The sequence below is a fragment of the Phoca vitulina genome, unplaced genomic scaffold (genome assembly GCF_004348235.1).
Source record: "Phoca vitulina isolate PV1807 unplaced genomic scaffold, GSC_HSeal_1.0 scaffold52, whole genome shotgun sequence".
Lineage (NCBI taxonomy): Eukaryota > Metazoa > Chordata > Mammalia > Carnivora > Phocidae > Phoca > Phoca vitulina.
In genome coordinates, this window is record NW_022589755.1 from 9,225,514 (window position 1) to 9,251,308 (window position 25,795).

General features: G+C 55.9%; 1 protein-coding gene across 6 annotated transcripts; it reads left to right on the plus strand.

The window, feature by feature from the left end:
• EML2 (EMAP like 2) lies at positions 1-25,537 on the plus strand. Of its 6 annotated transcripts, none has more exons than XM_032388361.1 (22): positions 1-342; positions 3,091-3,309; positions 3,393-3,516; positions 3,705-3,809; positions 5,699-5,727; positions 5,928-6,057; positions 9,357-9,506; positions 10,013-10,082; positions 10,183-10,293; positions 11,656-11,751; positions 12,639-12,773; positions 13,755-13,854; positions 16,465-16,619; positions 16,772-16,897; positions 18,952-19,083; positions 21,609-21,676; positions 21,949-22,037; positions 22,272-22,369; positions 22,795-22,882; positions 23,279-23,374; positions 24,651-24,781; positions 25,126-25,537. In XM_032388361.1, exons 1-22 carry the CDS (start codon positions 171-173, stop codon positions 25,249-25,251), a joined length of 2,550 nt encoding a protein of 849 aa, XP_032244252.1. In that variant the 5' UTR covers positions 1-170; the 3' UTR covers positions 25,252-25,537. The 6 variants fall into 6 exon arrangements, 5 of the variants coding, with proteins under 5 accessions (XP_032244252.1, XP_032244253.1, XP_032244255.1 ...); XM_032388364.1 differs by lacking the exon at positions 1-342 and adding an exon at positions 1,954-1,971; XM_032388363.1 differs by lacking the exon at positions 1-342 and adding an exon at positions 1,987-2,069.
• Positions 25,538-25,795: the final 258 nt, after the last annotated feature.

Below are 25,795 nucleotides of genomic sequence, written 5' to 3' on the forward strand. Positions count from 1 at the left end.
CGGGACCAGACGGTACCTAGGGGGATCTAGGCTCAACCAATCCCGGTTCAAGGATTGCGTTGGGGGGCCTGGCAGGGGGTGTCCCGACCCCCCTTTCTCGCCATCCTGGGGGATGACCCCGGTGCCAGGCCCGGCGCCGGCCGCCTGATGCCGGGCGGGCCGAGCCGGGGATGCTGGAACGAAGGGCGTTGCTATGGCAACGGGAGGCAGGGCCTGGAGGGGGGGACCGAGCCCAGGCTGGGGCCGGGGGGGCCGGCGGTGGCTGTGGCGGGGCGATGGCGGAGCGCGGCCCGGCCTTCTGCGGCCTCTACGACACGTCCTCGTTGCTTCAATACTGCAACGGTGAGACCCCTCCTCAGTTCCGACCCTGGCTCCGCCCAGGGCTGGACCCATTTCCTCCTGCCCCAACCTCCTCCTTCCAAGTCCCCATCCTCGCCCCTTGCTGAAGATCCTCCCTTCTCCGCCCCGCCCCCCCCAGGAGGACCCTGACCCCAGAGCAAGGTCCCTGATCCCCAAAGCCCTGATCCCAGTCCCCCACTTGCCTCGACTCTCCCCTTCTCCCGAAGTGACTGGATGAAGAGGATGGGGCAGAACCTTCAGGAGCTTGGGGTCAGAGAAGACAGGCCTGGAGGTCTGGAACTCTGCCCTTTCCCCCCCTCAATCCTCTGGGACCCTACCCCTTCTCCCTGGCAGAGGGACTGACAGATTAGGGGGAGGTGGGATTTGGTGTAGGCTTGTGGGCTGGGTGTGGGAGCAGGTAGGATGACCAGAGGTTTTAGCCTCCACTGTACCCCCAAATCCTCAGGCCCCACCACTCCTACCCATTAGGACTCATCCCTTCTTCCTAAACACCCCTCCCTTCTACCCGAAGGACCACTGTGAGTGTCAGGCCTAGATGAGGGGAGCAGGAGGTGAAGGAGGTGGAAGGGAGGGGAGAAGAAACCAGGGTTGGTCTCTGGGCAAAAGGGCTGAGGGTGGGGGAATGCCCAGGAGGGGGCAGAGGACTTGAGTTAAGGGGGTCTGGGGGGGCGGTCCAAGGCCTCAAAATGCAGCTGGCCTCTCTGGGTGGGGGCTTGAAGGACCAAGGTGAAAGCACCTCCATTTCACTCAGGGGGCTCTGAGAAGAGACTGTCTTCCAGTTTGGAGGCTCACTCCCCTGGTCACACTGGAGTTGGCAGAGGACCAGAATGCTTATTTTAGCCTCCTCTGACCCTCTAAGAGGCAGAATGCCTAAGCCTGGGTCCAGTGCCTGTTCTGCTGCTGCAAGGCTGTGTGTCCAGGCACAAGTAACTTCATCTCTCTGGGCCTCAATCCCCTTCCTCCTCCCCTCCTCCTAAAGTGGAGGTAATACCACCATTACCAAAGATGCCTGGAGCAGTAGGTGCCATAATAATAGTTAATTGTATTCTGGATTTACTGAGCACCGTACCATGAGCCAGGAAACAGTGCTAAGTGGACAGTGCTGAGTGCTTCGCATGAAGAGTCCTGTCACATGTAAGCTCCCTATAACAGTATAAGGGGCCTCTCTCTCTCTCCCCCTCCCTTTTTTTTGGAGTGTGTGTAGTATTAGCGATGGTAGGTAAGAGGGGGCCTGGCGCAACGAGGTCATTGGGCCCTCCTGCCCCTTCACCTACTGACTGGATGAGTCTCCGCACACTCTCGCAGCCTCCGTTCTTAGTTTCCTCCTTTGGAAAAGGTGATCCCAGCAGGACCCTGAGAGTCCCTTCCCTTCCGAGTTCTAAGTCCTGACAGCTCCCTTCCTCCGACTTCGGGAGGCCCCCACCTTCCTCTGCAGGTCCAAGCACCGGACCAAAGAGGCGCTGGGTGGGGGGCAGGGCGGGCGAGACCGGGCTGGCGATTGGGCCGCCAGGAGTCGGGGGGGGGGGGGGGGGGGGGGGGGGGGGAGGGACGGACGGCTGCACTGCGGAGCCCAGCGGGCGGGCGGGGCGGCCTACCGACGCGGGACAGCAGGTGCGACCTCCACGCCCCGTCCCTGTTAATAATACCACCTTTACTTCCACCCGGCTGGGAGCCAGGTCTTCCTCGGTTGTTGCCAGCAATGAGTCTGGGTATGAGTGGTCTGGGAGGGAGAGGGGAGAGGGACGGGAGAGGGACGCCTCAGTCATCCACGCCCTCCCACTTTGGGGAAAATGGGCTGGGGGGTGATGGAGGAGTTCTTTGCCTGCACCCATGGGCTGGAGAGGAGAGGGAGAGCCGAATCTGGGGCGTGGGGTACAGAAGCGAAATAGAGAAGAGGAACAGGAGAGAAGCTCTGGCTGGGATAGAGAGTTTGGTTGTCAGATCCCCGCCCGCATCTCCCTCCCGTGGGTCTCCTGGGTCTGTGATGCGCTGCCTGCAACCCCCAAGTCTACCGCCAGGGGCCGCAGAAACTCTGTCCTTGCAGCCGACTCTGGGGTTGAACCTCACCGAGAGGAGAGAAGGGGAAGAGGAGGGACCAGGCATGACCTTTTTGGCTTGGAAAGTCTTAAGAAACAGAAAGGAAACGTTAGAACCTGCGGTAAAATATTGATATTCGTCAGAGAATATTGAGAATCAATTCTAGAACGTTGGTGTCACTAGGATTAAGTCGGTGTCATTTAAAAAATATTGGTATGGGGGCACCTGGCTGGCTCAGTCGATAGAGCATGCGACCCTTGATCTCAGGGTCGTGAGCTCAAGCCCCACGTTGGGCGTGGAGCCGACTTTAAAAAAAGATACAAATATTGATATCACTCATAGTTAATTTAGCATCTTAGTCATAGAATCTTGAAATCAGAGCCGAGAGGCTCTTGACTGGTAGAATCTTAGAAAGTAAGAGAGGAAGGGACTTCCCTAAGGTCACACCTCCAGGGCGGGCAGAGGAGTGTGGGAGCACAGGTCTGAGAGCGGTGGGGATTTCCTTCTCCCTCGGAGCCGTCTTCCTGGCCAATCTGCGAGCGTCCTCAAGCCGCAGGTTGAGGGAGAGGAAGGGGGGGTGGCTGGCCCCGCTTTAACTCGGGAAGGTGGCGGGGGGGGGGGGGGCGGGGGGGAACATCTTGAGCCTTGGAGTTCCGGAGTGGCCCCCGCAGACCGCGCTGTCCTTCCTTCCAGATGACAATTTGTCGGGCACGAGCGGCATGGAGGTGGACGACCGCGTGTCGGCGCTGGAGCAGCGGCTGCAGCTGCAGGAAGACGAGCTCGCGGTCCTCAAGGCGGCGCTGGCTGACGCGTTGCGTCGCCTGCGGGCATGCGAAGAGCAGGGTGCTGCGCTGCGCGCGCGGGGAACCCCCAAGGGCCGAGCGCCTCCACGCTTAGGCACCACAGCCTCGGGTATCTTTGCTAGACCAGAGGGATGAGATGGGGAGAGGGCACACTCACTACTTCTGTCCTCTAACCCCATCCTCTCCCTCTAGTGTGTCAGCTCTTGAAAGGCCTTCCCACCAGGACGCCTCTCAATGGCGCGGGGCCTCCGCGGCGCGTGGGCGGCTATGCCACCTCCCCATCCTCCCCCAAGAAGGAGGCGACCTCCGGGCGCAGGTAAGGCACGGAGGCCGGGGTCCCGAGCCTCCTCCAAGACCCCGTGGGAGACGGAGGCTGTTTATACGGCGAGGGACGGGCTCAGGTGCCCGAACTCCAGCAATGGAAAGTGCCAGGAGGTTCTCGCCCGCCTCTCACACCGGCCTGCTAACCTCACAGGCTCCTAACTGTGTGCTCTCTCTTCGCAGTGCCCGCCGCTATTTGTCACCAGAGCGCCTCGCCTCGGTGCGCCGCGAGGACCCCCGCAGCCGCACCACATCTTCTAGCAGCAATTGTAGCGCCAAAAAGGAAGGGTAGGTGTCTGGGGTGGGCTTATGTCACAGACGGTGCGGCCAGGACCCCAGAGAGGCATGGGAAAGGGGATGGGGAATTTCGGGTGATGCCCCAGGCCACGAGGTGATAACTTAGAGCGAGGCCATGTAGTTCCGAATGCGGGGACTATGACGGAGGCTTGGAGAGACCAATCTTGAGGGAGCATAGTCCCAAGGGGAAGGCCTGGAAAGGCGCAGCCAACATCGAGGGGCGTGGTCAAGCCTTAAGAGGCTGCGCTAGGACTTAGAAGTGAGTGGGTAGGGTCCTTTGGGTAAGCCACAGTGGAAATCAAGGGGGAGCCAGGCTTGTGGGCGTGGCCATTAAGGTAAAAGAGTCTCCCTTGAATCTCAGGGGTGGGGCCGGGACAGAAGCCTCAAAGCAGTGTCTGCAGGGAATAGAGAAATAGAGGGACGGGTATGATTGGGATTTGAGGGCATGGGCAGAGTGTTAGCCTGGGCAGAATCAGAGCCTGGGGTGGGGATCACTGGGCCCAATACCAGCTGGTGGCAGGTCAGGTGCAAGAAGCAGGGGCAGCGGAGTCGGACCAGACCAGAGGGGCGGAGCCACAGATAGGCGTGGCCCGACACCAGGAGGCGAAGCCAACCTGGAGGCTTTGAAGGGACTCAGCCCAGGGACTGGATCCCGATAAAGTGGTCGCAGTCAGAATTCCTGGGGGGACCCGAGGGCTCAGGGGGGAGCACTCAGTTATCAAGAGAGGAGTCAAGTCTGGGGACAGATCAGAAAGGGAGGTGGGTGTGACGGGGATGTTGGGCGTGGTCAATTCCCTGGAGGCAGGACCACACTGAAGGTCTGGGCGGAGTAAAAACCTGAGGATGGAGTCACGATGCTGTGGGCCTGGGGGCTGAACTAAGGCAGGAACTGGGTCAAAACCGCACATTTCAACCCGACTCAAATAATAGCAAACACGTACATAGTGCTATGTGCTAGGCACAACTCCAGGCACTTTGCATGAATTAACCAACATAATCCTCGCAATCACCCCGCGAGGTAGGTATTCTTATTATCCCCATTTTTTTGAAAACAAGGAAACCGAGGCAGAGGTTGGGCAACTTGTCCACACTACTAGGAAGTGGCAGAGGTGGGGTTTGAACTCAGGCAGACACTCCCGCTAGTCCTGTTCTCAAACAACACTCTCCCCCCACCCCCCCCAAAAGAGCCTGGTGTCAGGACCCCACAGCCCGGGATCTGAGACCCAGTGTGACCGGCCAGCTCGCGGGGTCGGCCGCGGAGGGCGGGGCAGGGCGCGGCGGCGCGGGCGCCTCCCGGGGCCGGAAGCGGCGGAGCCCGTCCCGGCTCCACCCCCGGCCCCGAAGCTCCGCCGGCCGCCGCCATGAGTAGCTTTGGAGCTGGGTGAGACCCTCTGGCAGACCCCCTCCTCCCTGCACCCCCCGGGGCCTGGATCCCAGGTCTCCCCTCGCCCTCGCCAGGGACCTGGGCCCGCGAGTATCACCCCTTCCCGCCCGCCAAGGGAACGTGGAGACACGCCCCTTCACCGCTTCCCTTGCTGCTTGAAGTTTGGGTCACTGTGGGACTGGGGGTGGGGAGCGCTGGGAGCGCGGTGCTGATTAGGAGGGAGGGGTCCCTGGTGACTCCCGTCTTCCAGGATCGCGTCCCTGCCACTTCGTGCTGTGTGATCTTTGGCGATCACTGCCTCTCTGGGCCTGTGTCTTAGGCTCTGCAAGATCAACCGAGCAAAGCACACGGCCTGCAGAGAGGCAGCGCTCCGCTCCTTACGCGGCCCCCATTATTCATCAGAGACCTCCGGGGAGCGGTGGGGTAGGGGAGTGGTTTCTCCCCTTTTCTGACCCGTCTGCTAATTAGGGCGCTTTTTCTCCCCCTTTCCCGGCAGCAAAACCAAAGAAGTTATCTTCAGCATGGGTGAGTGGGGAGAGGGGGAGGGGCATGGTTGGGGATCGCTGGAGGTCAGGGGACCTGGCTTATGGAGCCTTTGCCTCTCTGGCCTCAGTTTCCCCGCCCATTATTATCATTTTTTTTTTTTTAAAGTGAAGCCCAAAGGGGAGAGGGAATAGGGGATAGGGGCTGGTGTGAGCGCCTGACCTCTGGGGGTGTCCTGGCAGAGGAGGGCTCCGTGAAAATGTTCCTGAGGGGGCGCCCTGTGCCCATGCTGATTCCGGACGAGCTGGCGCCCACCTACAGCCTGGACACGCGCTCGGAGCTGCCGTCCAGCCGTCTCAAGCTGGACTGGGTGTATCCTTTTGCTCTAATCCCTTCCTCCCCGCCCCTCATCCTCCAGTCTGGAGGGGACAAAAGCCCTTCTGGAATGAGACTTTGGGGGGCACGTTCTTTGTGCTGAATCAGGAGGGACTTGTAGGCCTCTGTGGCCTGAGGGGTCAGGATGACCCTGGAGTCAGAAGGGAGCCAGAGGAAAGCAGATTAGATGAAATGACCTTTTATGATTCACGAAGGCAGCAAATGTTTGCTGAGTGCCTTCCATATGTCCGATTCTCTTCTATATTCCAGGAGTGAACTGGAGCTCACCTTCTAAAGGGGGTTGGGGGGTGGGTGGGAGAGAAGGTACCAGAAGCCAGCGGTCAAACAAGGTAATTTCAGTTAAGTAGTAAATGCTGGGAACACAGGAACCCAAGGTCATGTGAGAGGAGTCACTGTGTTTCTCTGAGGAGGGGGCCTTTAAGCTGCACGAATTGAGCAATTAGGAGCCAGCATAGGAAGAACTAGAAGAAGAACGTTCCAGAGGGCACGGCAGGTATGAGGGCTCTGTGGCCAGAGCGAGCTTGGCATATTTGAGAAATTGAAGAAGTTGGAAATGGTGAAGAACCCTAGCAGAAATGGGTTGAAACCCCGGCCCAGCCTCTGGCTGGCTGTGTGACCCTGGACAAGTCACCTCACCTCTCTGTGCCTCAGTTGTGTCCCCTGAAAAATGGGTTTTGTGATCTGAGATTCATAAGGCTATGAAACAGTGTGCAAAGGTGCCAAGCTCAAAATATGTGCCTCATAAACAGGGATTGATAGCATAGTAACTACTCATTATTGTGGACTTAGGTGCCAGGCACTGTTCTAAAGTGTTTTATGGATAAACATGGTGAATGATACGATCCTTCTCTTCTGTAGAACTGAGAATGTATTTGCACAAGCAGCAGCCTCCGAGAGCTCTCTGAAGCCTGCTGGTTGGGAATTATGACCCCCACTTCCTGGATGAGAAAACTGAGTCCAAGAGAATGGACCTAGCCCTGTCCTAGGGAGTCAGAACAGTTCTGAGGCAAAGAATGCTCGACTGTGTGGCCCAGGCTTTTTCCAAAAAGCCCACTGGGGCTTGGGATCAGCATCCTAGGGACCCAGTCCCTGTCCTCTCTTCTCTCGGGCTTGGTTTCGGCTCTGGAGGAGGCAGGGTTGTTGGAGCCCAGGGTCTCTTCGAGAGCGCTGGAAATATTCACGAGAATCAAAGCATACCTAAGCTGTTGTACCAGGCTAGATCAGCCGAGGCTGCAGAAATCAGTGTGGGCCTCAGATGTCCCGTTTCCAAAGTAACTGCAGGGTAAAGCAGTTTTCTGTGGGGTCACGATACATGGGTCAGCATTCATTCAGATATTTTCTGACCATCTGGGGCCAAGGGCTGGGCACCCAGTAGTCACCATGACATCCTGCCCTACTAGGGCTCCCCGTCCATTGTGGGGACAGACTCCTTGACAGTGACAACCCACAGTGATCAGGGCTGGGATAGGGGAACCCAGAGGGGCAGCTGACCCAGCCTGGGGGTCAGGGAGGGCTTCCCAGAGGAAGAGTTATAGAAGTGAATGAAACAGCCCAGTCTTGGCCACTGTGGAACTCACAGTCTCCTTGGGGAATAGGGACAGTTAACAGATGAACCAGGTAATTAATGAGTGAGATGAGGCCAGTGGAGGAAGTGACAGCTGAGAAGAGTAGCAGGTAGAATGTACTAGGCAAAGGGAAATTAGTGTCAAGGCTTGGAGTCATAATCTTGGCTTTTTTTTTTTTTGAAAGATTTTATTTATCAGAGACAGAGCACAAGCAAGGGGAGCGGCAGGCAGAGGGAGAAGCAGGCTCCCCGCCTAGCAGGGAGCCCGATGTGGGACTCGATCCCAGGACCCTGGGATCATGACCTGAGCTGAAGGCAGATGTTTAACCGACTGAGCCACCCAGGCATCCCATGATCTTGACATTTTGAGGGACTCCAAGATCAGAGAGAGCCAAGGAGGGCAGAAGCCCTGTTGAGGCCAGAAAAGGCCCAGCCAGGCCAATGGGGGGAGCCACAGAAAGTTCTGAACAGAGGAGTCAGCCATTCCTTCATCAGATACTAAATTCCTATGTCTGCTCTGTCCCAGGCTCTGATCTGGGCACAAGGGATACAGCAGTGAACAAAATGGACAAAGATTCCTGCCCTCCTGGAGCAGATACTCTAGCTGGGGAGACAGTTAAACCGTGTGGGATTCTGATGAGTGTATGACGGAAACATGAGTGGGGGAGGGGAGGGGAGGCAGTGAGGGTGCATGAGCTTGCAGTTTTAAATAGCAAGGGCAGGAAAGGCCTCTCTGAGGAGCTGACAGTTGAGCAGAGACCCGAAGAAGGTGAGGGAGCCATGGAGGGATGAAGGGGAGGAGGACTCAGGTAGAGGGAACAGCAAGTGCAAAGGCCCTGAGGTGAGAACAGAGAGGAGGCCAGTGTGAGTGGAGCCTGCCTGAGGAATGAGGAATCGGGCCCAGATCAGTCCAGGCCTCGTGCCTGGACTTTCGTAAGGATTTTGACTTTTGCTCTGAGTTACTTGGGACCCATGGGAAGGTTGGAGCAGATGTGAGCTAACAGTGTTAACAGGTCTTAACAGGATCCTTCTGGAGAGAGGGGGGCGGGGGTTAGATTGGTGTTCTGTGACTGCTGTGACAAATTACCACAAACTTGGTGGCTTGAAACAGAAAAAGTTTCTCTCACAGTTTCTCGGAGGCCAGAAATCCAAAGTCAAGGTGCTGGCGGGGCCATACTCCCTCCGGAGGCTCTGGGGGAGGACTTGTCCCATGTCTGTCTCCTGGCTTTTGGTGGCTGCCGGCAGCCCGTTGGGGCTCTTTGCCCTGTAACCCCTCCACATCACTCCAGTCTCTTGATTTTCCTGTGGGTCCCATCCCACAGCCCCCGCGGTGTTCACGTCTTTTCCTCTCTGACTCTTTACAAGGGCACTTGTCTTTGGATTTAGGACCCACCCAGATAATCCAGGATAATCTCATTTTGAGATCCTTAATTGTATCTGCAAAGACTCCTTTCCCAAGTGAGTGGGAAGGGTTCATGCACCGGTTCCAAGGGTTAATATTTTGGTGGACATATTTTTTTGGGGGGGGGATACCATCACACACACACACACACACACACACACACACACACACACCCCAACCCCCGCCCCCACCCCCATCGCCGGGGATCAGAGCGGAAGCAGGAAAACCTAAGCCCAGTTCTTGAGTCTGGCAGTCAGTGCGCATGTGCAATGTCAAACAGGCTCCTTGACCTGCCCCGGGCATCTCCAGCTATGGCTACCGCGGCCGAGACTGCCGGGCCAACCTTTACCTGCTGCCCACTGGCGAGATAGTGTATTTCGTGGCCTCCGTGGCCGTGCTGTACAGCGTGGAGGAGCAGAGACAGCGGCATTACCTGGGACACAACGATGACATCAAATGGTAAAGGCGGGGGAGGGGCCCTGCTGGGAGGGGCGGGGCCAGGCCTTTGCGGGGCCTACAGGCTGAACTGGGGGGGCGGGGGCGGGAATGGATTGCTTATCAGTATTTTAAAGGTCGGTGAATTCACTCAAATGCGTGGATTTTTCACTTCTTTCGAAAACTCCTAGCTGGCGCCCCAGACAATCCCACAGCGTGTTGGAGCCAGATAGAGACAGCCCGTTTAAATGGGTGCACTCTCCTGGCTACCAGTTGGGTCCAGGCCTGAGCCCTGAGGGTATTTGAGTTAAAGACCCCAGGCCAGAGTCTTGCTTCTGAGCCTGAGTACCCAGAACGTGCCCCCTTATTGTTAACGGACAAAATTGATGTTTATTGGCTGAATAACTCACTCAACCAGCTTGCGGAATGAATAGCCCGGCCTTAGACTTCGGCCTGCTCTGGGAGGGGTCCTGGGCCGCCGTGAGCCCCCTCCCTCCCCCTGAGCCCTGTCCATCTGTCCTCTCTCTCAGCCTGGCTGTCCACCCTGATATGGTCACCATTGCCACGGGACAGGTAGCAGGCACCACGAAGGAGGGGAAGGTAACAGATTGGAGGGGGCGGCTCGTGGAGACCCGGGTGGGGTGGGGGTGGGGGCAGACAGCTGGGCCCCCCAGGTAACAGGCCTCTCTCTTCCTTGCAGCCACTACCACCCCACGTGCGCATTTGGGACTCAGTTTCTCTCTCCACCTTACATGTGCTGGGCCTGGGGGTGTTTGACAGAGCTGTGTGCTGTGTGGGCTTTTCCAAATCTGTAAGTTCTGCGCCGCCCTCCATTTGCCCCCTCACCTCCAAAGTCAGGAGCAAGCCCTCACCCCCACCTCCCCCCGCAACTCCCACAACTTTGGGGTGGGGCCACGCCTTCACTGTAACATCCAAGGTGTAGGCCATGCCCCCTGGCAGAAATCCAGGCCCTCCAGGCTGAGCCCCCATCTTTGTGACCTCACAGGGCTGCTCTGTTAGCCCTTGCGGGGGGAGGGGGTGACCCACATGACCTGATTGTCCCCAGACGAACTCCTTGGCGATCTTTTGATCGGCCCATGCTTGGTTGTGTTTTTTGGCACCAGCTCTCGTTCTCCAAAGGTCCTTATCCCTTAGGCATTGTAACCCAGTGTGTAGGGCCTTGTGGTTCTCCGGGCCGGCCTGGATGGGTGTTGGCAGGATGGGCGTTGGCAGGTCTGGGTGAGATAACCCCAGAACTGGAGAGTAAGCCTTTAGGAATTTGTAGAGCAATTGGACATTTCCCACCACATCCAAGTTTGTGATTGGTGGGCTTTTTAATCATATTTTACGCTTTTATCAAAATGCATTCTACCAAAGTATTGATGTGCAAGGGGTTGAGGAATAAGAAACAACCAGTCCTCCCCGCCGATTATGTAAGAAGCACTGATTAGAGCCTCACGGATTTTCTGAGGCCCAGGGAGTCCTTTGAGAACACTTGGGGTGGGGGGGTGGGAGAGGAAAGCGATTTTGTTGCCATAGTGTGTATGGGGACGGGTGAACCCTGCAAAATCAAACTTAACCTGTTTAACCAAAGGTATAAACACCCAACATTTTACCAACTTCGTTGTGGAATTTCATGTACATAAAAGTTACTCCATATAAGAGTATAGATTAGGTGGTGTAAGGATTCCTCACCGCATGGTGGCTGCAGAGAAAAAGCTGAGGATAAAGATGAATTTCTTTCTTGTTTTTTTTTTTTAGATTTTATTTATTTATTTGGCAGAGACAGCAAGAGAGGGAACACAAGCAGGGGGAGTGGGAGAGGGAGAAGCAGGCTCCCCACCAAGCAGGGAGCCCGATGCAGGGCTCTATCCCAGGACCCCGGGATCATGACCTGAGCCAAAGGCAGATGCTTAATGACTGAGCCACCCAGGCCCCCCAAGGAGATATTTCTTAGGGACAGGTCATTTCAAAAGGAAAATTCTAGAAACCCTTTAAAATGTGTGTCTGGCTGCTGGACAGGGAGTGTATTTGAATGTATTTCATATAATGTGGGCCAGGAGCTTTGAAAATCTTAAAACAGGCCTGCGTGGGAAATGCCCCTGTGGGCAAAGTGTTGAGGGGATGGATCCTGACCCACCTTCTCTGCCCCCTTCCTTTCTCCTCCTTCTAGAATGGGGGCAACCTGCTCTGTGCAGTGGACGAATCCAACGATCACATGCTCTCTGTGTGGGACTGGGCCAAGGAGGGCAAGGTGGTGGATGGCAAGGTGGGGTGACTGTTCTCATCCCCTCTCCTTGGGGTACCTCTCTGGGACTGGCCTGGATCTCAGCGGTTAGGAGTCTGGAACCAGAGAGACTCACGTTTAAGCCCAGCCTTTACCATTTGGTGGCTGTGTGACTTCAGGCAAGAGGCTTGCCTCTCTGAGCCTCGATTGCCTCATCTGTAAAATGGGGATAATGGTAGCATCTTCCTAGTAGGGCCTTGGCTTTGATGTTGGGATGCGGGGATGCTGGACCAGGCCCAACAGAAAGGTCGGTGCGAGGCAGCTACTGACCTTAGCCTTGCAGTGTCCAAAACGTTGACTTGCATCTCTGGGTGGTGGCCTGACTTCTAGATGAGTAATCTGAGGCATGGTAGAGGGGACAGCTACTCGCCTGAGGTCACATGCCTATTTTGGGCGCGGGGCAGGAGACCTGGGTTCTGGATGGGGCCCACAGTTTGGGGACAGAGACTTAGTGTTTGAGAGGCTGGGCTCTGGAGTTGATTGTGGATTTGACCCTTCCCTGGCTGTGTGGCCTAAGGCAAGGGACGCTGTCCCCTCTTTGAGCCTTAGTCTTCATCAGTGATGGGGGCCGCTAATGAGCCTTACCTCACAGGGTGCTGTGAGGATTACAGGAGTTAATGGGTGAAGCACTGAGCACAGCACTTGATGCGGAGTTGGGGCTCTCCAGGGTCTGCTGTTACGTTGACAAAGATGGCAATAGTGTTATGCCGGCTGGCCCTGCCTCCTGTACTTTAGTTTGCCGGTATAGTAAAGACACAGGCAATTAGGGTGTGCAGTGCACAACCCGCACAGCTGTATAGGGCAGTCCTACGTGGGGTGGCCCTGGTGGCTTTGAGGTCCTGATTCAGAATCTCCCCCACTTCCCAAAGTGCTCCAACGAGGCCGTGCTGGTGGCCACCTTCCACCCCACAGACCCCACCCTGCTCATCACCTGCGGGAAATCCCACATCTACTTCTGGAGTCTGGAGGGGGGCGGCCTGAGCAAGCGGCAGGGCCTCTTTGAGGTGAGTGCCAGGGGTGCGGGGACGGGCTGGCCCTGAAGCAGGCAGGCAGAGACACCCAGGCAGACAACAAAACAGAGGGCCCCAGAGGGTTCCAGAGGGTTCTAGAGGGTTTCAGAGGCTGGAGATTATGGGGATGCCACGGTGTTGCCCGCCAGGGCCTCAGTTGCCTTATCCATACCGTGAGGATAATCCTCCTTAACTCTCAAGCCGGGAGGCTTCAATGGGGTGAAGAGTATAGCATCTCCTAGTGGATAGTAAATGCTCAGTAAGCAGTGCTATGCTTGCCGAGAATATGGAAAAACACCGAGGTCAGAGGCCGACTGGCCGAAAGAGATGCGTACCCAGACAGACAGACACTGAGCAGGAAGCAGAGGGCCTGGGAGAAGATGCAGGGGCACCTCTGACAGGGCTCACCAGTCTTTGGTGAGAACTGGGGCTTTCACCCCAAAAAGGGAGGCCCTGAGAACTGGGCACAGATGAAACAGATATTGAGGAAAGGGTGGGGCGAGGCCGAGAGAGGGACAGAGAGACAGAGGGTGGGGAAGGAGAGGGGAAGAGAGAGGGGCAGGGGCGGAGTGGGGGAGCCAGGGATGGAGAGGGGGAAAGCCGGGGACAGAAAGGGAGACCTGGGACAAAGAGGGGGAGACCCGGGGATGGGGAGAGGGGGAACCCGGGAACAGAGGACAGGGGAGAGCCAGGGATGGAGAGGGAGAGTCAGGGCAGAGAGAGGACAGAAGAAAAGTCAGAAAGGAGGCAGGAAGTGGGTCTGGGAGTGGGCAAGGGAGACAATGGGGTCAGAAGCTCTAGGCCACGGAGTGATCCATGGAGGCAGGTTGGAGATGGGATGCTCCACACTGGGCCTCACACCCAAAAGCGTGGAGGGGATCCCCTGGACCACGGTCCTGGATGAGGGGGGGTGAGCTCTAGGAGGCTCTCTGCTTCAACAACCTTCTGACACCTTCCCCTTCTCCTCTACCCTAGAAACACGAGAAACCGAAGTATGTGCTGTGTGTGACCTTTTTGGAGGGTGGTGATGTGATCACCGGGGACTCTGGGGGGAACCTCTATGTCTGGGGCAAAGGTCAGTGTCACCCCTAACCCCCTATGGCTGAGCCTTCCTCTGCCCCAGCTTGTGTGGAGCGTATGATAAAACAGTCTGAATCCTTACTTGCCTAATTCCCACGCCACCCCCCCATCAAGGCTCAGCTCTGGTATCCCCACCTCCATGAAATTTCTTATTCCCTACCCTTGTCCCCTGCAAATCCCGTGGTAGGGATCAAGTTTGAATGAAAAACAAATGAGCTGGTTAACCCAGGTGTGGGTGGATGGGTAGATGGATGGTTGCGTGGGTAGAGGGATGGTTTGTCCCAGAGCAGTGAATGAAGAATAAGGGAATGAGTGAATTGTCCTACTCAGTGAATGGAAGATTGAGTAAGTGAATGCACTGTCCTCCTTGACGGCGAACAATGAGTTGAATGAGCAAGTGAATGAATGAATGGTTGTCCCAACCAGTGGCTTGGTGTGTTGTTGTCCCAGCAAAGGCTAACGGGGTGAATAAAAGCTTGCCCCAGCCTTTGCGTGAATTGTGAACGAAGAAATGAATGGGTTGTGCCGGCAGATGGACGGCATGAACCAATCAGTGAGTTTTTTGGCCTGGGTACGTTTGCTTTCATATACGTGATGCTCCTTATTCAAGGCTGCACTGAATATTATTCCCATTTCACAGACAGAAAACCATAGGCTCCTGGGGAGCCTGGCTGGCTCAGTCCCTAGAGCGTGTGACTCTTGATCTCCGGTTTGTGAGTTTGAGTCCCACTTGGGTGTAGAGATTACTTTAAAAAAAAAAAAAAAGAAAGAAAATCTTAAAAACAAAACAAAACAAAAAAAGAAAGAAAAGGAAAAACCATAGGCTCAGAGAAGGGAAATGACCCAGCAAGTGGCCAAGCCAGGCACCCTGCCCCCCCGCACATGGGTATATGGGAGACAGGCCTGAGTCAGGTGTCACTTTGTGACTGAGACTTAGTTGCCCCATCTCTAGTATGTGTATAATATTACCTCCATCACAGCATTGTTTGGAGCTTCCCTTGAGCTCAGACAGCTAAGAATAAGCTCTGAATCATTGGGGGTATGTCTTTCCCAGCCGACCGTGAGTTCTCTGAGGGCAGAGACTGGGTCTGATTGATTTCCATATCCCCAGACCCACCCCTGGGTCCGTCCCGTGGGGCTGCGGGGTGGGTGGAAAGACAAGTGGACAGGATGATGTATGTACGTGTGGCATGACATCTGAGTTGAAGGATGGGGCCTGAGGAGGACTGTTTCTCTGAGTCCCTGTCCCAGCCTCCTCCCTCGTCCTTGGTCTGTAGTCTTGCCTCCTCGAATTCCATTTGTTCTCAACCAAGTGTAAATCGGACCCCGTTCTCCCGCCAAACTCTTCCATTGCTCCCTAGTTCCCTCAAGACAGCGTCCATTTTCCTCACTGAGGTCCTCCAAGGCCCCGCGTGGTCTGGCCCTGCCTTCCCTGGCCCCTTGCATGTTACATGTCATCACACCAGATTTCTTTTTGAAGATTTTATTTATTTATTATAGGGAGAGAGAGCATGTGCGTGCACGAGCAGGGGAGGGTGGGGGTGGAGAGGAAGAGGGAAAGAATCCCAAGCCGACTCTGTGCTGAGCATGGAGCCCAAGGCAGGGCTCGATCTCACAACCCTGAGATCAGGACCTGAGCTGAAACCAAGAGGCAGATGCTCAACCAACTGCACCACCCAGGCGCCCCAGCTAGGTTTGTTACAGTTCCCTAAATAGTGCGTGCTTTCTCGTCCTCTTTTCCTTTTGCACACCTTGTTCTTTCTGCCTGCAGCACTTTTCCACCTTCTGTTCTCCTAGCTGACTCCTGCTCATCCTTTAGATCCTTGCTCAGCCATCTTCTCCTCCAGGAAGCCCACCCTGACCCACCAGGCTGGGTGTTCTCTATGGGATCCCACAGTCTCCTGGGTTTCCGCATCCTAGCCCCAACCACCTTGGGTTGCCACTGACTGGTAGTAGGTCTATCTCTGAAATTGGACTGTGAGCCCCATGATGGCAAGATCTGACATTGTCTTGGTCACAACTGTGTCCCCAGTATCGCCCAGCGTGAAGCTGGGCCCTGAGTATATTCAAGTAAGATAATTGTCGATTGAATAGGTTAATGGATAAATGAGTGGATGGTCAAATGGACAGATGAGTGGATAGATGGGTAAATGGGTAGATGGATGGGAAAACAGATGGCAGATGTTTGGATAGACGGATGGATTGACAGGTGGATGATAGTTGGATGAAAGGTGAATGGATGGATGAGAGTTGGATGAATGGGTGGGTGGATCAGTAGACAGGTGGATGGATGGATGAATGGATGAATGGGTGGATGGATGGGTGGGTGGATGGATGGATGAATGGGTGGGTGGATGGATGGATGGATGGATGGATGGGGTAGATGGCTGGATGGGTGGGTGAGGGGGTGAATGGATCAAAAGTGGATGGGTAGATGTTAGTTCAGATGGTTTAATGGATGGATGAGAAGGTATTGGAATAGATAGGTCGTGGGTGGGTGAATGGCTGAATGTAGAATTGAGCATTCAGGGTGCTCTCAGGGGCAGTACAGGGGCAGCCTCCCATGCTGATCCCTGCCCCTGGCCACCCCTCCTCGCCCCCACAGGTGGGAACCGCATCACACAGGCGGTGCTGGGTGCCCACGATGGCGGTGTGTTTGGGCTCTGCGCCCTGCGGGACGGGACGCTGGTGTCCGGAGGGGGCCGTGATCGTCGGGTGGTCCTCTGGGGTTCCGACTACAGCAAGCTGCAGGAGGTGGAGGTGAGGAGGGGGAGAGGCTCCTATGAAGGTGAGGGGACCTCCCCCACACACACGCCAGTGCTCCAGATAGACCCTCCTCTCCCCAGCTGGTCTCCCCCTACCCCTTCTCTGCGTGCATCCTGCCCTCATCTGCCTCCACCCCCCACCCTCAGGTCCCGGAGGACTTCGGCCCAGTGCGCACCGTGGCGGAGGGCCGGGGAGACACGCTGTACGTGGGGACCACTCGCAACTCCATCCTGCAGGGCTCTGTCCACACGGGCTTCTCACTTCTCGTCCAGGTGAGTGCCTCTCCCGCGTCTGCCCTCCTTCCCACGTCTCTCCATCTCTCTTCCCACTTTGATTTCTCACCACCTCCCTGCCCCATCCCTTTTCCTCTGGCCTGGCAAACCCCACTCACCTTCCCTTTACCTGCACCCAGCCCATAAACCCACCCCTGTCCCAGGACCCCCGCCCCAGAACTCCCTGTGGTCCAGCGAGTTATCTGCTGGCACAGCAGAGGGACCCCAGGATCCTGCTGCAGCCATGCCGCCCCTTGCCCCTCTGATCAGGGGTGCTGTCCATTTCTGTCGGTAAGTGCCCGGGCACGTGGTCCCACGGGCTGCACGCACCTTGGGCCACGCACCTCCCAGGTCCCAGCTCCCTGGATCTGGAAAGGCCCTGTGGAGTCTGCCCGTTTTTCTTCTTGCAGCTCGAATGCCCGCTCCTCCCTCCTGGCATGCCCAAACCCTGCCCCACACCCAGTGAGCACCCCTCTCCCCCCCACCCCACCGAGGGGCCGGATAGTATAGTATGGTGGTCGGGAATAGGAATTCTGCAGTGCGACTACCTGGGATCGAATCACCTCCCTGTCGCTCACTAGCTGTGTGATGTGAGGCAAGTGAGGAGCCTCTGTGCCTCCGGGAAAGGGGATAGTAACAGAGCCCATCTTCGTGGGGGTTTGTAAGGACCCCATGAGTCTGTTCCTATTTAACATTTAGGATGGTGCCTGGCACAGAAGCCTTGGCCAAAATTACTCCTTGATCAGTGGTTCTGCTTCCTCCATTCCTTCCGTGCATTCTCCCTGTCCCAGGCTAGCTGAGATCCATGCTCCTGCTTTTAGATCTCCTTCTGGCTCTGGTCTCCATGGTGCATGAAGAAAAACAAGGGTTAGGGGAACTTTCTAGATGTCCCAAGGCCAAGAGGGGACCTTAGAGACCCCTAAAAACAGTATCAATATTACATATTGTTGATTATATAATTAATAGGTTAGTATATTATTAGAACTTTATTATTAACATTAATTGTTATACTGATGTCAACAATTATATCGTTACTCGTCATTGTTATTTCATAGTATATTAATAGTGTATGTTAATAATAGTAATTATTAGTTTTATATAGCGCTAATTTCGTGAGCGCTTTGTACTAGCCTCGGACACTTTCCCATCCATGATTCGAGTGAGCACAGCAATGTCATGAGACACACATGGGGATGAGTCCCATTTTACAGAAGATTACACTGAGGATCCAGGGAGAAGTCACCTGACCTATCAGTCAGAGGGAGCTGAGGTCAGACTCCCCAGGCCTAGTACCCTCCATGGGATCTCACGGCCTTCTGGACGCCACCTGACTCCCAGGGTCCAACTCCCACCCAGCATCTCTCTTGCTTCCCCCCGCCCCGTGTACAAACTGGAGGACAGAGGTCTGGAGAGAGGGGCAGCATTTGCCTCGAACCACACACCGGGGCCGGGGGCTGCTCAGTCACAGCCTCCGGACACACTGGGGAAAGGATCTTCCCTGGGTCCCCTGTGGCCCCAGTGTGTTGCTGGGGCTAGTCTAGCACCTCTTTTTTTTTTTTAAGATTTTATTTGTTTTGTTTTTTTTTTTTTTTTTTAAGATTTTATTTATTTGACAGAGAGAGACACAGAGAGAGAGGGAACACAAGCAGGGGGAGTGGGAGAGGGAGAAGCAGGCTTCCTGCGGAGCAGGGAGCCCGATGCGGGGCTCGATCTCAGGACCCTGGGATCATGACCCGAGCCGAAGGCAGACGCTTAACGACTGAGCCACCCAGGCGCCCCCAAGATTTTATTTGTTTTGAGAGAAAGCATGAGCGAGGCAGGGAGTCGGGGTGGAGGTGCAGAGGGAGAGGGAGAAGCAGACTCCCCATTGAGCAGGGAGCCCAATGCGGGGCTGGATCCCAGGACCCAGAGATCATGACCCAAGTGGAAGGCAGACGCTCAACCGAATGAGCCACCCAGGCGCGCCTAGTCTAGCACTTCTTTCTGGCACCAGGCTCGGTGGGGCAAGGGCCCAGATTGGCCGTCTCCACGCTGCTGTCTCCCCTTTGCGCCAGGGCCACATGGAAGAGCTGTGGGGCCTGGCCACACACCCCAGCCGGGCCCAGTTTGTGACATGTGGGCAGGATAAGCTGGTGCATCTGTGGAATGCGGAGTCCCACCAGCCTCTGTGGAGTAGGATCATCGAGGTAAGGGGACAGGGAACCCGGCACCCTGTTCTAACAGAACCGCCTGTCTCAATGTGTCAGGGCTCAGCGTCAAGTCTTCTTAAGCACACTGGGATTTATATATATACATATATATATTTCTTAAGATTTTATTTATTTGAGAGGGAGAGGGTGTGTGCACGTGGGAGTTGGGGGGAGGGGCAGAGGAACAAGCAGACCCCACCCCCCTCACCCCCGAGCACAGAGCCTGATACGGGGCTCGATCCCAGGACCCTGAGATCATGACCTGAGCCGAAGTCAGATGCTTAACCCACTGAGCCCCCCAGGCGCCCTGATGCACAGAGTTGGGTGCTTACGGACTTGCCTGGAAGGGCCGGAGGAGCGGGTTCTCCCCTGGAAGGAGGCCCAGAACCCACCTGCCAGGGAAGCCAGCTGCTGCCTTTAACACAGGCAGGAGGGCGGGGTCAGGAGCACCGAGTTCAAGAAAGTGCCATCCTCGCCTGGGAACCAGGAGGCCGGGGTCACCGCGAGGGCTGGCTCTGGAGCTGCCCCGTTCAGGATGTGTGGCTCGCCAATGAACTTTAAAACGTAAATAGAATTAAGACTTCAGTTCCTCGGTTGCACTAGCGACCTTTTTTTTTTTTTTTTTAAAGATTTTATTTATTTATCTGACAGAGAGAGACACAGCGAGAGAGGGAACACAAGCAGGGGGAGAGGGAGAGGGAGAAGCAGGCTTCCCGCGGAGCAGGGAGCCCGATGCGGGGCTCGATCCCAGGACCCTGGGATCATGACCTGAGCCAAAGGCAGACGCCCAACGACTGAGCCACCCAGGCGCCCGTGCACTAGCAACCTTTCAAACCCATGGCTAGTGGCCACCGTATTGGGAAGCACAGATCACGAACATCTCTGTCGTAGGGGCTTCTGGTGGACTGGCTTGCCCCAGAGCAACCCAATGCTGGCCCCGTTTGCACTGTAGTCGATACTCTGCGCTCCCACCTTTCAAGGCTGGCGACTGAGCACGAGGGTAGCAAATGCCATTGCTTTCAGAGCCCAAGTGATGGGTGGGAGAGCGGGGCCTCTGCCTTCTGTCTTCCGGAGCCCACAAGAGCCCAACAGATCGTCTGACCCAAATCACAGTGCAGAGGATTCTGGGTAGTGTAATTTTTAAGGTCCCCTGCCTGCCCTCCTGGGACCCTAGAACATCAGTCCGTCATATCCCCCGCGCCACTCTCTGAGGCTTTGCTCCAGGAATGCCGGGTTACCGCTGATCCGAGAACACTTGACGGCCTTTGAACTCCTGAGTCGGGCATGGTGCGCTCTGAAATTGTTAGGGCCGGGTATCATCATCCCCATTCTGGCGTCGAACCACCCGGGAGTCATTAGAAATGCAGAATCCTTCACCCCATCCACAGAGCGTCTGATTCAGGAGTTCTATATTTGGGACCCGAGATCTGCAAGTTGGTAACGAGCTCCCTTAGATTCTTCTGATGCGGGCAGCTTGTCGACCACAACCAGAGTCACTGGCTTAGTACGTTACCCACTTCATCCTTTTAATTTCTCGCAACCTCCACAAGGCAGTGGGGATGACCAATTCCCGCTTGGAAAGAGGCATGGAAAGGTTAAAAAATCACTTGCCCATCCTCACCGTGTAATTATACTCATAATCATCCTTTGTGGAGTGCTTCCTGTACGCCATCTGGCTTACCAGCCTACTGTTCTAAGGACTTTACATCTTGCTTATAACAATCCTGTGAAGGATTGATGTTCTGCCTTTGCTAGACGAGGCAGCCGAGGCTCATACAGGGAAGGTTATTTGATGTCATATAACTAGGAAGTGTCAGAGCCACCGTGTGAACCAGCCAACCAACCGTGATTCCAGGGTGCTACCTTGCCTGGGAAACAACCAAGTGCCCCCAACATTCAAAAAATGGAAATACCCATTGCTGGGTGCTTCACAAAGATGTGGGGAAACTGGCTCTTGGACATGCCTGGTGAGGAGTTGATAGAATTTTTTTTTTTTAAGATTTTATTTATTTATTTGACAGAGAGAGACACAGTAAGAGAGGGAACACAAGCAGGGGGAGTGGGAGAGGGAGAAGCAGGCTTCCCGCGGAGCAGGGAGCCCGATGCGGGGCTCGATCCCAGGACCCCGGGATCATGACCTGAGCTGAAGGCAGACGCTTAACGACTGAGCCACCCAGGCGCCCCTGAGTTGATAGAATTTTATGGAGAGCAAGTTGGCATTACCTATCAAAGGTCTTAAAAAAAAATGGATACCCTGAGTCCCAACAATCTCACTTAGAAAGTTACCTACGGAAGTCACGGGTGAGTAAAGCTGTGGGAATTTAGCCCAGGAGTATGAAAGGCTTCAGTCAGTAGTGACAGCAGGAATGTTTTCTGTTTGAGGTGACATGGTACAGGAAGGGAGGGTGGTTTGGGAACCTCTGTGGCAGCAGAGGAAGTCTGTGGTAGCTCTGAAGTTGGGGAACAATGGCCGGATAGACTGGAGACCCCCGTTCTCAGCCCTGTCCCCTCTCTCCCCTCAGGACCCTGCCCGTTCTGCTGGCTTCCACCCCAGTGGCTCTGTCCTGGCCGTGGGCACGGTGACTGGCAGGTAAAGCTGAGTTGGGCATTTGGGGAGAGCTTCTCTGCTGTCCCTGAGAACTGTCCCTTGACACCCATCCCCCTACCCTATGTCCCCAGAGCCCGCAGCATCTGTAATTAAGAGACTTCACCAAGCTGTTCTCCCAGCATTTGTCTGGAGTCAGCCTCTCTTCCAAATCTTTTTTGGGGTCCCTCCCTTAGGCCCCCCAGATTGCTGCCCGCCCCCCCCCCCCGACCAGATCAGCTCACATCCCCTCCCCCAATCATGCCTTCTCCTTAAAGATGGCTGCTCCTGGACACGGAGACCCATGACCTGGTGGCTATCCACACCGATGGCAATGAACAGATCTCAGTGGTCAGCTTCTCTCCAGGTAAGCGGCGGGGCCCAGGGATCTTGGAGAAGCCAGGCTGGGGAACTGAGGCTCAGTCACTAGCAGGGGGAAGGCGTGATACCTGCGTTGGCAAGGCCGAGGGGCCGGTCTAGGAGTGTAGCGGGGACGGAGCTGGGACAGCTGAGGAGTCTGGAATAGCGGGGGGGCTGAGTCTGAGAGAGAAGGGGGTAGAGCCTGGGTGCCTCCTCATAGCCCCCCCTCCCCCTCCCCCAGACGGGGCGTACCTGACCGTGGGCTCCCACGACAACTTGGTGTACGTGTACACGGTGGACCAGGGCGGCCGCAAGGTCAGCCGCCTGGGCAAGTGCTCGGTGAGTGGGCAGTGGCCCCCCGCCCGCGCCGCCACCCCGTCCAGGGGCTGCAGAATTAACCAGTTTTCTCCTTCAAGGGAGCACAGCTTCAACGCTACTGACTCTGCCCTGATCACTTCAAGGAGTCTTAGCCCCGCCCACACATTGCCCCCACCCCCACCCCGTGTTACAAGCCCGCCCCTCTGTGTCTAGCCGTGCCCACCTGTTCTAAACCCCACTGTGTTCTAAGCCCTTTCTGTCTGGCCCCGCCCATCAGTCTGGCCCCGCCCATGGTAGTCTGGCCCCGCCCCCACGCTCCAAAGGCCGTGTATCCTTCCTTTGGCCCCCTCGTGTTCTCACCCTACCTCTGTATTTTGCCTTCCACCTCTCCTGGTCTAATCCCACCCCGTCCAGTTCTGACTCCACCCCTCCCCTCCCCCCCGCAGGGCCATTCCAGTTTTATTACCCACCTGGATTGGGCCCAGGACAGCAGCTGCTTTGTCACCAACTCCGGGGACTACGAGATTCTGTACTGTGAGTGCTCTGAAAGCCAAAGGCCGCCCCGCCCTCAGCTTCCCTGTTTCGGTGTGCGATTTACGTAGACTTCCCCGGAAGGGGGGCAGAGCTTTCTGGCCTCTCTCCTCTGGCTCCTGTGGCAGGGGCTGTTCTCATTGATCGGTCTCCTGGCTTCGGATTTGCTCCCCTTTCTGGTTCGATGGGTGGGGCACAGGTTTCTGAGCAGATGCCCCTGCTCAGGCCTGGGAATGTCACCACCCAGGATCTAGCGCCTTCATCCAAGTCTGGAGAGGTGGAATGAGTCCTAGGACCCTAGCCTCCTGTCTCAGACCTTGGTGCCCCTGGACTGTGAAATGCATGGGTTAAGTTAGTAACTGCTCTGAGCCCCCCGCACCCCCCTGTTTTCTGCCCCAGGGGACCCAGCTACCTGTAAGCAGATCACTAGTGCAGATGCTGTGAGGAACGTGGAATGGGCCACGGCCACTTGTGTCCTGGGATTTGGGGTGTTTGGTAAGTTCTGGAATGGGGGAGGTCCCACCAAGGGCAGGAGTTCCAAGAAACATCCTTGACTGGTGGTCTTCGGAGTCTCTTATTGGTTATCCCCGGGCCCAGCCCAGTCCCTGCCTTCATGAGCTTCACAGTCCAGTGAAGGAGACAGACCTGTCCCCAGACAACCCAGAATCAGCTGGGTTGAGACTGGGCTGCCACCTGAGCGCAGCATGGGAGGGAGTCAAGGAGAGCTTCCTGGAGGAAGGGCTATCGAAGCTGGACCTAGAGGATGAGGAGGCAGTGAGGAAGGAAAGCAGTCCTGGGGGCTAGGGAATCATAGCACGTCTCCCACAAAAGCAGGGAGGTGGCAGGAAACTTGGCATTTGGAGAAATCCAAGAAGGCAGGAGGGGTAAATCATTGCAAAGTCCAAGGGGAGCCCCAGGGAGGAGGCGGCTGGAGCAGCGTGGGCCAGAGCTTGGGGGTCATGCTAAGAAGCCTGGGCTTTCTGGGGCGCCTGGCTGGCTCAGTCAGAAGAGCATGCAGCTCTTGATCTCAGGGTCGTGAGTTCGAGCCCCACCTGGGGTGTAGCGATGACTTAAATAAATTAAACTTAAAAAAAAAATTTTTTTTAAAGATTTTATTTATTTATTTGACAGAGAGAGAGACACAGCGAAAGAGGGAACACAAGCAGAGGGAGTGGGAGAGGGAGAAGCAGGCTTCCCGCAGAGCAAGGAGCCCGATGCGGGGCTCGATCCCAGGACCCTGGGATCATGACCTGAGCCGAAGGCAGACGCTTAACGACTGAGCCACTCAGGCGCCCCTAAACTTAAAAATTAAAAAAAAAAGCAGCAGCGGCGGCGGTGGCCTGGGCTTTCTCCCAAGGTCACCAGGGAGCCACAGAAGGGTTTTGAGCAGTGGAAGGCCAGGGTCAATTACACGTTTAAAAAAGATCATTCCAGGGCACCTGGGTGCCTCAGTCAGTTGAGCGGCTGCCTTTGGCTCACGTCATGATCTCAGGGTCCTGGGATGGAGCCCCGTGTCGGGCTCCCTGCTCAGCGGGGAGTCTGCTTCTCCCTCTGCCCCTCCCCCTGCTTATGCTCTCTCTCTTTCTCTATCAAATAAATCAATAAAATCTTTAAAAAATAATAAATCAATTAAAAAGATCATTCCAGTTCTCCTCCCTGGCCAGAGACAAGCTAGGTGGGAGGAAGGCAGGGAGGCTGGGGCCTGCTCACCTCAGGGGTCCCTGACCCCAGCTGACCTCTCACCCCCACCCACCCCTCATCTTGCCCACAGGGATCTGGTCTGAAGGAGCAGATGGTACTGATATCAATGCCGTGGCCCGCTCCCATGACGGGAAGTTGCTGGCTTCAGCTGATGACTTTGGCAAAGTCCACCTGTTCAGTTACCCCTGCTGTCAGCCCCGAGTGAGTCCCCCCCCCGCCCCGCCCCGGGAGGCTGGCAGGGTGGAGGTGACAAGCAGCCTTGGGGGCGAGAGTGAAGCAACACTCCCCAGGCCTCAGTTTCCCCATCTGTGCAAGGAAGGCCATGACATGATCCCAAGGGTTGTTCTTGAACCTCAAAGTCGGTAACTTTCAGTCTCTAGTGCTAATGCTCTGCTCCGAGTGTCTGCGATTCGGGGCTCTTTGGCTCCCTGATCCTTATTCACGCCAGAAACAGTCACTGAGCCCCTACTGTGTGCCTGGCACAGGGGCTCCGGCCATGAACGTGACAGATCACCTTCTTTCACTTCTTTCTCTCCCTCTCCCAGGCCCTCAGCCACAAATACGGCGGACACAGCAGCCACGTGACAAATGTGGCCTTCTTGTGGGATGACAGCGTGGCCCTGACCACGGGGGGCAAGGACACCAGTGTGCTGCAGTGGCGGGTGGTCTGAGGTGGGGAAGGAGAGTCCCAGGGACGTGGGGCCCCGGGAGAGTCAGGTGGCAGGGCTGGACTTGTATTTTCGGGAAATGTCTATTGCCGAGTAGAGTAATATATACCAGAGTATGTCTATAGCAGAGGGGGTTATGGGGGCGGGAGGGTAGACTGACAGAAGTCTCTATTTATCGGGGTGGGAAAAGGGGTCACATTGCTTTGGGGAGCCATTAAGGTGTTTGATTTGGAGTGTTTTTTTAAGTTTATTCTTTTATATCACCCAGAAATAAAGACACATGCACTGACGCAGAGGATCAGGGTCTGTGTGTGTCCAGGGATTCGGTGGCTTTAAGCGTGTGCGTGGGGCAGGGTATGTGTCGATGACAATGTTTGCAATGACTTAGGTCTCATTGGTCTTTAAGCCTGACAGAAACCAAGCTTGCTCTGACTCAGGCCAAAAGAGCACTCGGGGGGCCCACATCGCCGACCGAGAAGGGCAGATGTGCCTCCCGGTCTCGGGGCCAACGAAGCAGAGATTTGAGGGCAATCAGGATATTCTCCCC